This window comes from Urtica dioica, chromosome 12, assembly GCF_054948205.1.
Source record: "Urtica dioica subsp. dioica isolate 48M chromosome 12, U.dioica_male_clone48M_v1_H2, whole genome shotgun sequence".
Classification (NCBI taxonomy): domain Eukaryota; kingdom Viridiplantae; phylum Streptophyta; class Magnoliopsida; order Rosales; family Urticaceae; genus Urtica; species Urtica dioica.
The window spans coordinates 12860909-12871977 of NC_142767.1; the positions used below are offsets into that span (position 1 = coordinate 12860909).

Consider the following 11069-nt stretch of genomic DNA (forward strand, 5'->3'; position numbering starts at 1 on the left):
TCACCGAGATACAGTACAGAGAGACTTTAATACTAAAAAAAACCAGAGATTGGTAACAGAGAGAAACCGAGAGAGAAGGTTGAGATTGGAGGTTGACGGAGCTGAGCGCGAGTGGAGGTTCGCTGGAGCTGCGCGCGAGTGGAGTTTCACTGGAGCTGCGCGCGAGTGGAGGTTCGCCGGAGCTGCGCGCGAGTGGATGTGCTACACATTATCGCCAGAGTTGTTAGTCGCCGGAGACAGGTTCTTCTTCGTTTTCTACGTCCTTCTTCGCCAGATCCGTAATCGTTGTTTGTTGCCTCATTTGTTCTCTCAATCAAATGGAGAAGTCGATGTTCATAAAAGACGTTTTGAAATTTAAGTTACATGATGAGGATGTAGAATCCGAAGGTTCAAGTATTCATATTGACTAATACCAATCGTATGTCTTTTTTATTTGTTTTTATGAAAGATGATTGTATTTTGGAGTTTTATTTTCCTATGACTATTATGTTTATGCTAATTTTATTTTGTTAAGAGTATTTCTTTTTCTTTTGACTATTGCGTTTTTTTATAATTTAATCGCAATTAATTGAGTCCGAATGTCTAAACACGATTAAATAATCCATTTAACATGACTATTAAATGGTTTAATTTAAACGGTTATGGATCTGTAAAACAAATAAACGGTCGGATTTAGATCTAGACTTCAAACACGATTAATAAATGGTCGGATTTGATTCTAACAATTATTTATGCAAACACAATTAACATGACGATTACGACACGAACACGAAATTGTCATCCCTACTTCAAATACTTGAAGTTTAAGATCGTGACTATCTAACAAATGAAAGCATACTAAAATAATAGCATGTGAACCTCGCATTTTCTTAATAAATAAAAAATTGCAATTTCAACGGTATACTTGCCTTTTTATAACAAATTGAAGCATTTGACCATTTCGCAAGTGACCGTCACATAAGTAAAAATAATATAGAAAATCTTCATTACACAAATTTCTCTTGTATGTTTGCTTCTTTATAATAAGTTCATAAAAAAAATTAATAAAAAAAAAATTGTGCATTTGAGGTCATGCCGTAATGAATTTAAGGTTGGTATAGCCGCCATGGACTTCCCTTGTCATGAACCTGAGATTCTCGTGGCCAAGGATCTTGACTTGGCGTTTTTTTTTTGAACCGTGGGCGGGACCACGGGAGAAATATTATTAAAGCTCTCACTTAAATAGTGGAGGAATATTGTGGTTACATCAAAGGACTAATACCCCGAAGGTCGTTCACGGCTTCGTACACAACACACGAAGGAGCCGATCCCAACCAACGGGCGCCCGATTGGAAATTACACGCAAAGCTAGCTAAAACATGGGCAGCCTTATTACAACCACGAGGGTGGAAAACAAAAGATAAATCCTCGAATCTAGGCAAGAGTGCCAAAATATCCTTCAAAACCGTACCTAGTTCCGTAACCGGCGTTCCGAGACTCCGAGAGGGCAAAATCACTTAAAGACAATCGGATTGAATGATAACACGAAACCATCCCATCCCATATCCAAAGCAAAAAGCGTACCTTGAAGAGCCGCCAACGCTTCCGCTACTTGAGGCGAGAGACCAAGATGAATAATTTTAGTTTCCGAGCCTAGCACCTCACCTTTGGAATTCCGCGCCACCACTCCAAGCCCAATACGCCTATCTCCCGCACGAACGGCAGCATCCACCGAGATCGCCACCACCTCGGCCGGGGGAGGACTCCACTTACTCGGCAAGGTCTTTTCCCGCTCAATCTTGGTGCCGAAACAAGCACTTCGGAAGTCACGAAGAAAGCCGGCCGACCACTCGATAAGATCCCCGGGATTCCACACCTTCTTCCCCGAACACGTGTTGTTCATGTGATTCCAAAGTTCCCACATAATAATAAGGACAAATTCAAAATCACTTACCTTGAGGTTCGTCGAGGCAAGAAGAAGCATCCCAATCGTGTCCCCGGCCCGAAATTTCCGCACAAGATTTTTGAAACCCCCGAGCTTCCACGCCTTCTTGACCCAAGGGCAACCCCACATAGCGTGAAAGGTAGTCTCCTCTGCCGACTCGCACACCGGGCAAAGAGTGTCGGACGTAACATGTCGTTGGCGAAGCATAATACGAGTCGGGATCCACCCCCGGTACACTCGCCACACGAAAATTTTCACCTTAGGAGGAATCTTGATATTCCAGAGCTTACCCCACCACACCAAGTACACTAATTATAAAGGAAGGCCGTAATAACTTATTTGTTGTAAAGCAATGACCATATTGGCCCTAAGCTCCTAACACTTTGGACATCCGTCTACTAATATTATGGTCTTAACACTATTGGCTCAATAATTTAACGAAATATATTTTAAAGCAAGTTTTTCTTAATAAACGAAAACAAATTTAATAATGAAACTATATAACAAATGAAAGCGGGTTTACACTTGTTTTAAAAAAAAATGTGATCCTCGCATTGATACCATTTACATTTAGAAATGGTTCTTTTCCGGAAGTGTCATCTACATTTAAAAATCCTAAAAAATATTCTTGAATCATAGTAGGATTTCTTGAAATATCTACACACCTTAAGATCATAGTCATTTGTTCTTGATGGCTTACATCTGGAGTACAATCAAGAATAATAGAGTAGTATTTAGCTTCTTTGATTTTTTTTCAAAATTGTATTTTTCACCTCATTTGCTAATAGTTGAATCAATTCATTTTGAATATTATGACCTAAGTAATGATTGTGAATTTCACCATTTTGAATACGACGAATATGCTCTTTCATGATAGGGTCAAATTCACTAATCATTTCAATTAAGCTAAAAAAAATTCCATTGTTCTCTTGATATATTTTCCCATTACGTCCACGAAATGCCAAATTATTTTTTGCTAGACTTTTCAAAATGGCTATGACTCTTACTAAGACATTTTTCCAATGTTCTTTCTCTTTATTAAATTTTTCTTGGACATCTTTGTCAATTGTTTTAATCTTAGACAACCCTATTTCAAAATCAAACCAAGATCTCATATTAAGCAAATGTTCATTGCTTGTCTCATGACTCTTCAATTTGTAACTAAGGTGTTTCTAATCTAGTTCCTTCATCTCCTAGTTGACTCATGCATTGTTTAACACAAAATAGTTTGCAACAAAAATAATATACTTTGTTAAAATCTTTTGAATAAACCAACCATCTCCTATCATTCTTCTCTCCATTTGATAAAATTATTACATAATGAGAAATTGCAAAGTGTCTAGAATTTTCATTTTTAGGAAAATTAATATCTATTTCTCTTATTGGACCTTTTTCAATTACTAAATTTTTTGACTTGTCATCTAAATTTTTCCATTTTTCCGGATCGTAAATACGACTTAAGTCTTTATTATTGGTTTCCTGGTTTTCATTATCATCTAGTGTATTATGAATTTCTTGTATATTCTCTTCAATCGGATCATTGCTATCGCCTAATACGTCTTCATTTATTTTTTTCATTCGATTCTGTAGTTGAATTTGCTTGATCTTTTTTATTACACAATAATTTTTTCAATCGCTCCTTTTTGTGAATTAACAAAGCTTTCTAGTTTTCTCTTTTTTTTTGAATTTTTTCATATCCCGATGGATATTTCCTATTCGACATATATAATCTAGTTATTAATATGTTAACAAAAACGCAACAGACAAACAAGAAAAACTAATAAAATAAAAACAACAAAACTAATAGAAACCAAAATAGCAATACAAATTATAAGAGTTAAAAGAAGATAAAACCCGGAAATGTGGAAATAGCTCGATCTCCTGATCTCTTATGCTTGTAATTCTGAAGAAAATATAACCATAAGAAGTTCAGTATTTTTTTTAATATAAAAAGATCTCCTAATCTCTCTTTTTTCTCTTGAACATTTTTTTTTATTTGTAACCTTTGAGTATTTAAAAGCAATTGGATTAGAGACAAATATATATAGGGGAACAAAACATCATTTAAACGGTATAAAAAATTTGAATTTTCAATATTATACAGTTTTAATTTTTTTAACATTAAAATCATATTTTTTTAAAAAATGCGATCCTCGCATTGATACCATTATCATCAAAAAGTCTTTTTTCGGAAGTGTCATCTACATTTAGAAATCCTAAAAAATATTCTTGAAATATCTTCACACCTTAAGATCATAGTCATTTGTTCTTGATGGCTTACATCTGGAGTACAATCAAGAATAATAGAGTAGTATTTACTTCTTTGATTTTTTTCAAAATTTTAATTTTTCACCTCATTTGCTAGTAGTTGAATCAATTCATTTTGAAAATTATGACCTAAGTAATGATTGTGAATTTCACCGTTTTGAATACGACGAATATGCTCTTTCATGATAGGCTCAAGAAATATTGTTTAGAGCTTGATATACAATATGCAAGAGGTCAAGGATATGATAATGGATCTAATATGAAAGGGAAAAATCAAGGTGTGCAAAAAAAGATTGTTAGATATAAATCCTAGAGCATTATATACTCCTTGTGGTTGTCATAGCCTTAATCTAGTAATTTATGATGTTGCAAACTCTCGTGTCAGGGCCGTATCTTTTTTTGGAGTTCTTCAATGAATCTATTCGTTATTTTCTTCTTCTCCCAAACGATGGAACATTTTAAAAAATAATATGTCTAGTGTTACAGTCAAGTCACTATCACAAACTCGTTGGGAAAGTCGTATTGAAAGTGTTAAGGCAATTAAATTTCAAGCTCCTAAAATTCGAAATGCTTTATTCGAGTTAGAAGAAACAATGAAGATCCCAAAATAAAAAGTGAAGCTAAATGTCGAGCAATATATGAATTGGAAGATTTTGAATTTTTGCTAGGTATGACTATTTGGTATGATATTTTGTTTGTTGTTAATTCGGTTAGCAAAAACTTTCTAAGTGAAGATATTCATATCGACGATGCTGTAGATCAACTAAAAGACATTGTTTCTTTTTTTGAAAATTATCGTGAAGATGGATTTACATCAGCTATGACTTCGGCAAAAGAAATTGCAAAAGAGAAGTTTTTCCAAGTTGAAGTTGATCAAGTCTTATTTGAGATCATCCATGTGCCAAGAAAGTAGGGGTGACAATTCGGGTTACGTGTCGTGTTTGTGCCGTGTCTTATTCGTTTTCATGTATTTTTTGACAGACCCAGACAAGACCCATTTATTAATCGTGTCTACGAGCAAAACCCAAACACGATCCACTATTTTTTTGCCAAACCCAACCCACTAAGACCCATTTATTAATCGTGTCTTAATGGATCATGTAACCCACGAACCCACTTAGACCCACAGACCCATTTAGACCACGAAACTCATTTGAACGCGCGAATCGGTTTAGGCCCTTAGACATGTTTACTTCAAAATATTGAAATTCTCGAAATCAAATTAAATAGCAAATTAGTCAGAATAAGTAATTAATAAAAATACTCCATATAATCAACTAAACCACCAACATAATATTTTTAATTCAAAAGAGAAGTTCAAACACAATTCATTGGGTGATTATGGGTCTTGATCGTGTTTACTCATTAACAACCCATTTAATATTCGTGTCTAATTGGGTCCGAATAGGTTGTCGTGTTCGTGTCGTGTTCACCCGTTATTTAATCGTGTTAATCGTGTTCGACACGGATGGACCCAGATCCATTTAAGGTCGACCCCAAACCCATTTACACGTGTCGTAACCGTGCCGTGTCTCGTGTACGGCCCCAAATTGCCACCCCTACAAGAAAGACTCAATGGGCTCGCAATTTTGTCAATTGAAAAAGAGTTAGACAATCTTGAGTGTAAAGATTTAATTTCTGAATTTACATCTCAAAAAGCAAGAAAAAGTGGATTTTGTGTAATTGTTATATTGAGTTGTCTTCTAATTTCGTATTTAATGTTTTGTTTAGTGATAAATTTATAATATATTATATTTTAAATTAATAAAAATTAATTATAAAAGGCCCTTTTTTTTCTCCCAATTTCCTTGAGCCGCCAATGGTCTTCCCATATTTTTCAAATCATCATATAAAAAATAACTTAAATTTCGCAGTCAATTTTACATGTTTATATCAAGGATTTAAAAACCGGGGGAACCGGACGGGAACCGGTCCGGTTCCCCCTTTTTGGAGCTCCCCGGCACCGGAACCACCAAAACCGGAACTTTCCGGTGGTTCCGGGAAAACCGTCGCGACCCAGACCATTTTTGCCAGCTTTCCGACCGGTTTCCGACCGGATCCCGCCGTCCCGCCCATTTCCCGACGCGACGAAGGCCAAATCTTCCCAGATCCCGCCGGTAACCCGTTTCCCGGTCCACTTCCCGGCCAAATTTTATTTTTTGATGATTTTGAGTTTAAAACTTGAAATTTCTTGATAATTTTTGAAGATTAAGTATAAATTGATAGTTGTGAACTTAAATGTAGTGTTGATTTAAGGTTTGTGTTCATGATTCTAATTTTTTGTAATTAATCCGAATTATTTGGTAATTTTTTGATTATTTAGTGATGATTAAGGTTATGATGAAGTGGTTTATTGATTTATGAAGATATTTTGTGACTTGTTTTTAATTTTAGAAATTTTGTGTTGATGTTTGTAATTTTTTTGGATTTAATCCGAATTATTTGATAATTTTGTGATTAATTAGTGATGATTAAGGTTATGATGAACTTGTTTATTGATTTATGAATAAATTTGTGACTTGTTTTTAATTTTAGAAATTTTGTGTTGATGTTTGTAATTTTTTTGGATTTAATCCGAATTATTTGATAATTTTGTGATTAGTTAGTGATGATTAAGGTTATGATGAACTTGTTTATTGATTTATGAAGAAATTTTGTGACTTGTTTTATCCTACGTACTTTGTATATTTTTTTGTATATTTATTTTCTGAATTCCCCTCGGTAAATACCGGTATTTGACGGTATTCCTCTACGGTAACGGTAAGTTCAACGGTACCGGTTTCCTTTTTTTTTCTCGCTTCCCCCGGTATTCCTTTACGGTACGGGCGGTTACCAGTAAATTCGAAGGCTCGGAACGGTAACGGTAACGGTATTTCGATCCTTGGTTTATATAGGTTTATAGGTTATAGCTGTTAATCTTGGTAAATAACAAATAATGCGTGTAGACCGATAAACATATCGTATTGGACCATTGGTTGATTTTGTAAGTGATGAAGAAAACTGAGTTTTTCTTTTGTGCATCTTTCTATGTTTTCGGACAACTATATTTGATAACCGATAGGCTGGTTCCTTCAGTTTAATTACCTCATCGCAATTCGCAAGTTTCAGAATTTAAAATTGTGAGACGTGATAATAATCATCTGAGTTCTGACCAATCAGCTTGTATCATTGGTTTTACGTAATGTCCGTGAGATTACCCTTGTCGCGCTTCGATAAATCGCGACTAGTTACCGCCGGCAAAAGCCATGACCACAAATTCCCGCGCTCTTATACGTACGTCAGCTTTGTTTTCTCCAGCGAACCAATCTTCTTCGACCTATTCTCGTCTCCTCAATGCATGCAAGCACTTGAGACCTCTTCTTCAAATTCACTCACGAGTCATAGTCTCAGGCCTTAGAGAAGACTCCTCTACGCTGACCCATCTCATCAACGCCTATTCCTCCTCCAGCAAATGCGACTCTTCTCGCTCCGTTTTCGATTCCGCCTCGAGCCCATGTGTGCTTCTCTGGAACACCGTGATCAGAGCGTACGTCACTGCAAAACGCTACACAGAAGCTCTCAGAATGTACGCTTCAATGGCAGAACAAGAAGAAGAAGGCTTGAGACCCGACAAGTACACCTTCAACTTCGTCGTCAAGGCTTGCACTGGCGCTCTGGATTTGCGAGCGGGTATTATGGTCCACCGCGAAATAGCTCGAAGGAAGTTGGAATGCGATGTCTTCATAGGCACGAGTTTGGTCGACATGTACTGCAAGATGGGCGACCCGAGGCTCGCACGCCAGGTGTTTGATAAATTGCTGAGCAAAGATATCGTAGCTTGTAACGCCATGATCGCAGGTCTTTCGCAAGGGTCTGACCCTACAGAGGCTTTTGGGTTTTTCAGGGCCGTTCAGGCCTGGGGTTTGGGGATCAATTCGGTGAGCTTGTTGAACTTAGTCCCGGCTGTTTCTAGATCGGGGGACCTCGGTTCCTGTCGGGCCGTTCACGGGTACGCGATCAGGAGGGATTTCAGTACCGCGGTTCTCAACGGCATTATCGACATGTACTCGAAGTGCGAAGAGGTCGGTGTCGCTCGCAGGGTCTTCGACTCGATGAAGTGCCGCGATGACATCTCTTGGGGGACGATGATGTCCGGGTACGCCTTCAACGGCCGTTTCCTCGAGGTTTTGGAGCTGTTCAATCGCACAAGAGGCACGAATCTGAAGAGAAACGAGGTATCGCTCATAAGCGCTCTCTTGGGAGCCTCTGAGCTGAGAGATCTTGAGAAAGGAAAAGAGATACATGACTTTGCTCGAAGGGACGGGCTTGATTCGCACATTCGTGTCGCCACAGCTATCATGACGATGTACGCAAAGTGCGGAGAAACCAATCGGGCCACGGATTTGTTCCACAAGCTTCAGCGGAAAGACTCGATTGCTCGCTCCTCGCTTCTGTCAGCTTTTGTCCAGTCGGGGTATCCCGAAGAAGCGTTATCGGTCTTCAGAGACACTCAGGATAACGAGCTTTTCCCCGATGGAACGGCCTTGTCGAGCGTCCTTTCGGCTTGTGCAGATTTATCGCAAATAAATTTAGGCAAGAGCGTACACTGCTACGCTATCAAGGCAAGCATCGACAGCGATACCTTGTCGGGAACATCGATCTTGTCCCTGTACGCCAAATGCGGACTCTTTAGTCACGCACGAACAATGCTCAATCAACTACCGTCGAAAGACATCGTCACCTGGAATTCCTTGATCAACGCTTACGCGCAGATCGGAGAACCGTATCGCGCGATGGAAGCGTTCGACGAATTGCGATCGTCCGATACAAAGCCAGATGCGATCACGATGGTGGGCGTGATTCAGGCTTGTAGCCTCTTGAACGACTTGCATCGAGGGGTGAGCGTCCACGGACAGGTCGTAAAGTCCGGTCTCGAGCGTGAGAGCCGCGTGACAAACTCTCTCGTCGGGATGTACGCCAGGCGGGGAATCGTATCCTCGGCGGATCTTTTGTTCGACGGAACGCCCCGGTCGTCGAAGAACGAAGTGTCATGGAATATCATAATATCGGGGTACGCGCAAAGCGGGCGCGCCGACGAAGCCATCTCCGCTTTCCATCGAATGCGTTCGGAGAATTTCAAGCCTAATCCGGTGACCCTCGCGAGCGTTATCCCGGCCGTCGCCCATCTCTCGGCCCTCGCCGGAGGAGCGGCGCTGCACGCGTACGCGATCAAGAGGGGATTCTCGTCGGCCACGCCCGTCGGGAACTGCCTCGTCGACATGTACGGAAAATGTGGCCGGATCGATTTCGCCGAGAAATGCTTCGACGAAATGGAATACAAAGACACGGTCAGTTGGAACGCGATGCTCTCGGGGTACTCGGTGCACGGCCAAGGAGAGCGCGCGGTCTCGCTCTTCTCTCTCATGCGGGGAAGCCGTGTCCGTCCCGACGGCGTGTCGTTCGTCAGCGTCTTGTCTGCGTGCAGGTAAAGGTGGGCAAAATAGTTAACCGGTTAAAACCCTTTAATCGTTTTAGACGACTAACCATTCAAAGCGGTTAAAGATTTAACTAATTAACTGTAACTTTTTTAGAATGGTTAACCGATTACCCGTTAATTTCAATATTTTTTCGAAGTTGTTGGTTAACCACGGTTAACCATGTAATAACTGCTTAGTCAATATTGACCAAACCGAACCGTTAAATTACAGAGGGTTCTGTAGCTAACTAGCCATGACAAACTCAAATTTTTGATAAATAGCGAACGTTTTATTGATTTTGCAAAAATAGCCATTAACAGAAATTAACAGTATACAAATATCCAAAATATAACATAAATTAACTTCGCCACGTCAGATTTTGCAGCTATAGTGGCCTAGCCTGTTATATTTTTCTAAAATATAAAGTAACCGATCGGTTAATTTTAACCGGTTAAAATGTCCAACTTTACGTGCAGGCACGCGGGCTTGGTCGCGCAAGGCAGGGAGATATTCCGCTCGATGGTCGAGCCGAATATGGAGCACTACGCTTGTGTGGTCGATCTCTTGGGCCGCGCCGGCTTATTCGACGAGGCCACGGGCTTGATCGGCACGATGCCTATGGAGCCGGACGCCGCGCTCTGGGGAGCGCTGTTGGGTGCGTGTAGAATGCATTCCAACGTGGAGCTGGCAGAAATCTCCGTGGACCATCTCGATAGACTCGAGCCCGGGAACCCGGCGAATCGCGTAGTCTTGTCTGATATATACGCCCACTCCGGTCGATTACGCGAGGCGGGCGAGACGAGGTCGAAGATAAAAGACTCGGGACTGAAGAAAACTCCGGGTTGCTCTTGGTTCGAATCTTGAAACAATGGGCTCAGCTCAGGCATCTGGTTTTTTATCGAGTGACTTGAGCTTCAAACTTTGTCATCCGGGAACAGAATTAAGTGATTTTTATCTGAAGAATCGGGTCTTCTTTTTCAATTTCTCGTGTTCAACGATGTATATATTTTCTCGTGGTTTTTCTTTGGTCACAGGTGAAACAAAGATGTTGAACTTTCGTAACTTGCTTGGAGCGGAAAACTGAAAGTGTATTGAGCCACTTTCGTTGTATACGAAATTATTCATTTTTGTCACTCATTTATGAGCTGACGCAATACATGGCAATTATGAGTGATATTAAATCTCACCTTCTCAAGCCTAATCCAAGAACGGTTCAATGGAGCAAAATATATGCTGTTCTGCTGATAATCTTGCGAAATTGAAATATTTAATGAAGTCCGGGTAAAAGTTGTTTCTGGCTTAATATCTTATCAGTCTTTAATTAGTTATTTCTTGAAACGTAACACCTTGGGTCCATAGCTCAGTGGTAGAGCATTTGACTGCAGATCAAGAGGTCACCGGTTCGAACCCGGTTGGGCCCT

The 11069-nt window shown here is 39.8% G+C and overlaps 1 protein-coding gene and 1 non-coding gene across 3 annotated transcripts; both read left to right on the plus strand.

The window, feature by feature from the left end:
- The first annotated feature begins 7345 nt into the window (after positions 1–7345).
- Positions 7346–10807, plus strand: LOC149379239 (Pentatricopeptide repeat (PPR) superfamily protein). 2 transcript variants are annotated; one of them, XM_089602414.1, is made up of 2 exons: positions 7346–9656; positions 10125–10807. In XM_089602414.1, the coding sequence occupies exons 1-2, from the start codon at positions 7438–7440 to the stop codon at positions 10510–10512; spliced, it is 2607 nt and encodes an 868-aa protein (XP_089458540.1). In that variant the 5' UTR covers positions 7346–7437; the 3' UTR covers positions 10513–10807. The 2 variants fall into 2 exon arrangements, with proteins under 2 accessions (XP_089458540.1, XP_089458541.1); XM_089602415.1 differs by having other exon boundaries at positions 7346–9662; positions 10125–10258.
- Positions 10808–10997: 190 nt separating this feature from the next.
- Positions 10998–11069, plus strand: TRNAC-GCA (transfer RNA cysteine (anticodon GCA)). Its single transcript has one exon. It is a non-coding gene; the product is annotated as a tRNA-Cys (tRNA).

What these genes read in the sequence shown, in the direction of transcription:
- LOC149379239 (XM_089602414.1), top strand. Translation starts at nt 7,438, where the DNA reads ATGACCACAAATTCCCGCGCTCTTATACGTACGTCAGCTTTGTTTTCT. An exon ending in AGCGTCTTGTCTGCGTGCAG is followed by an intron (nt 9,657 to 10,124) that starts GTAAAGGTGGGC and finishes CTTTACGTGCAG; the next exon opens with GCACGCGGGCTTGGTCGCGC.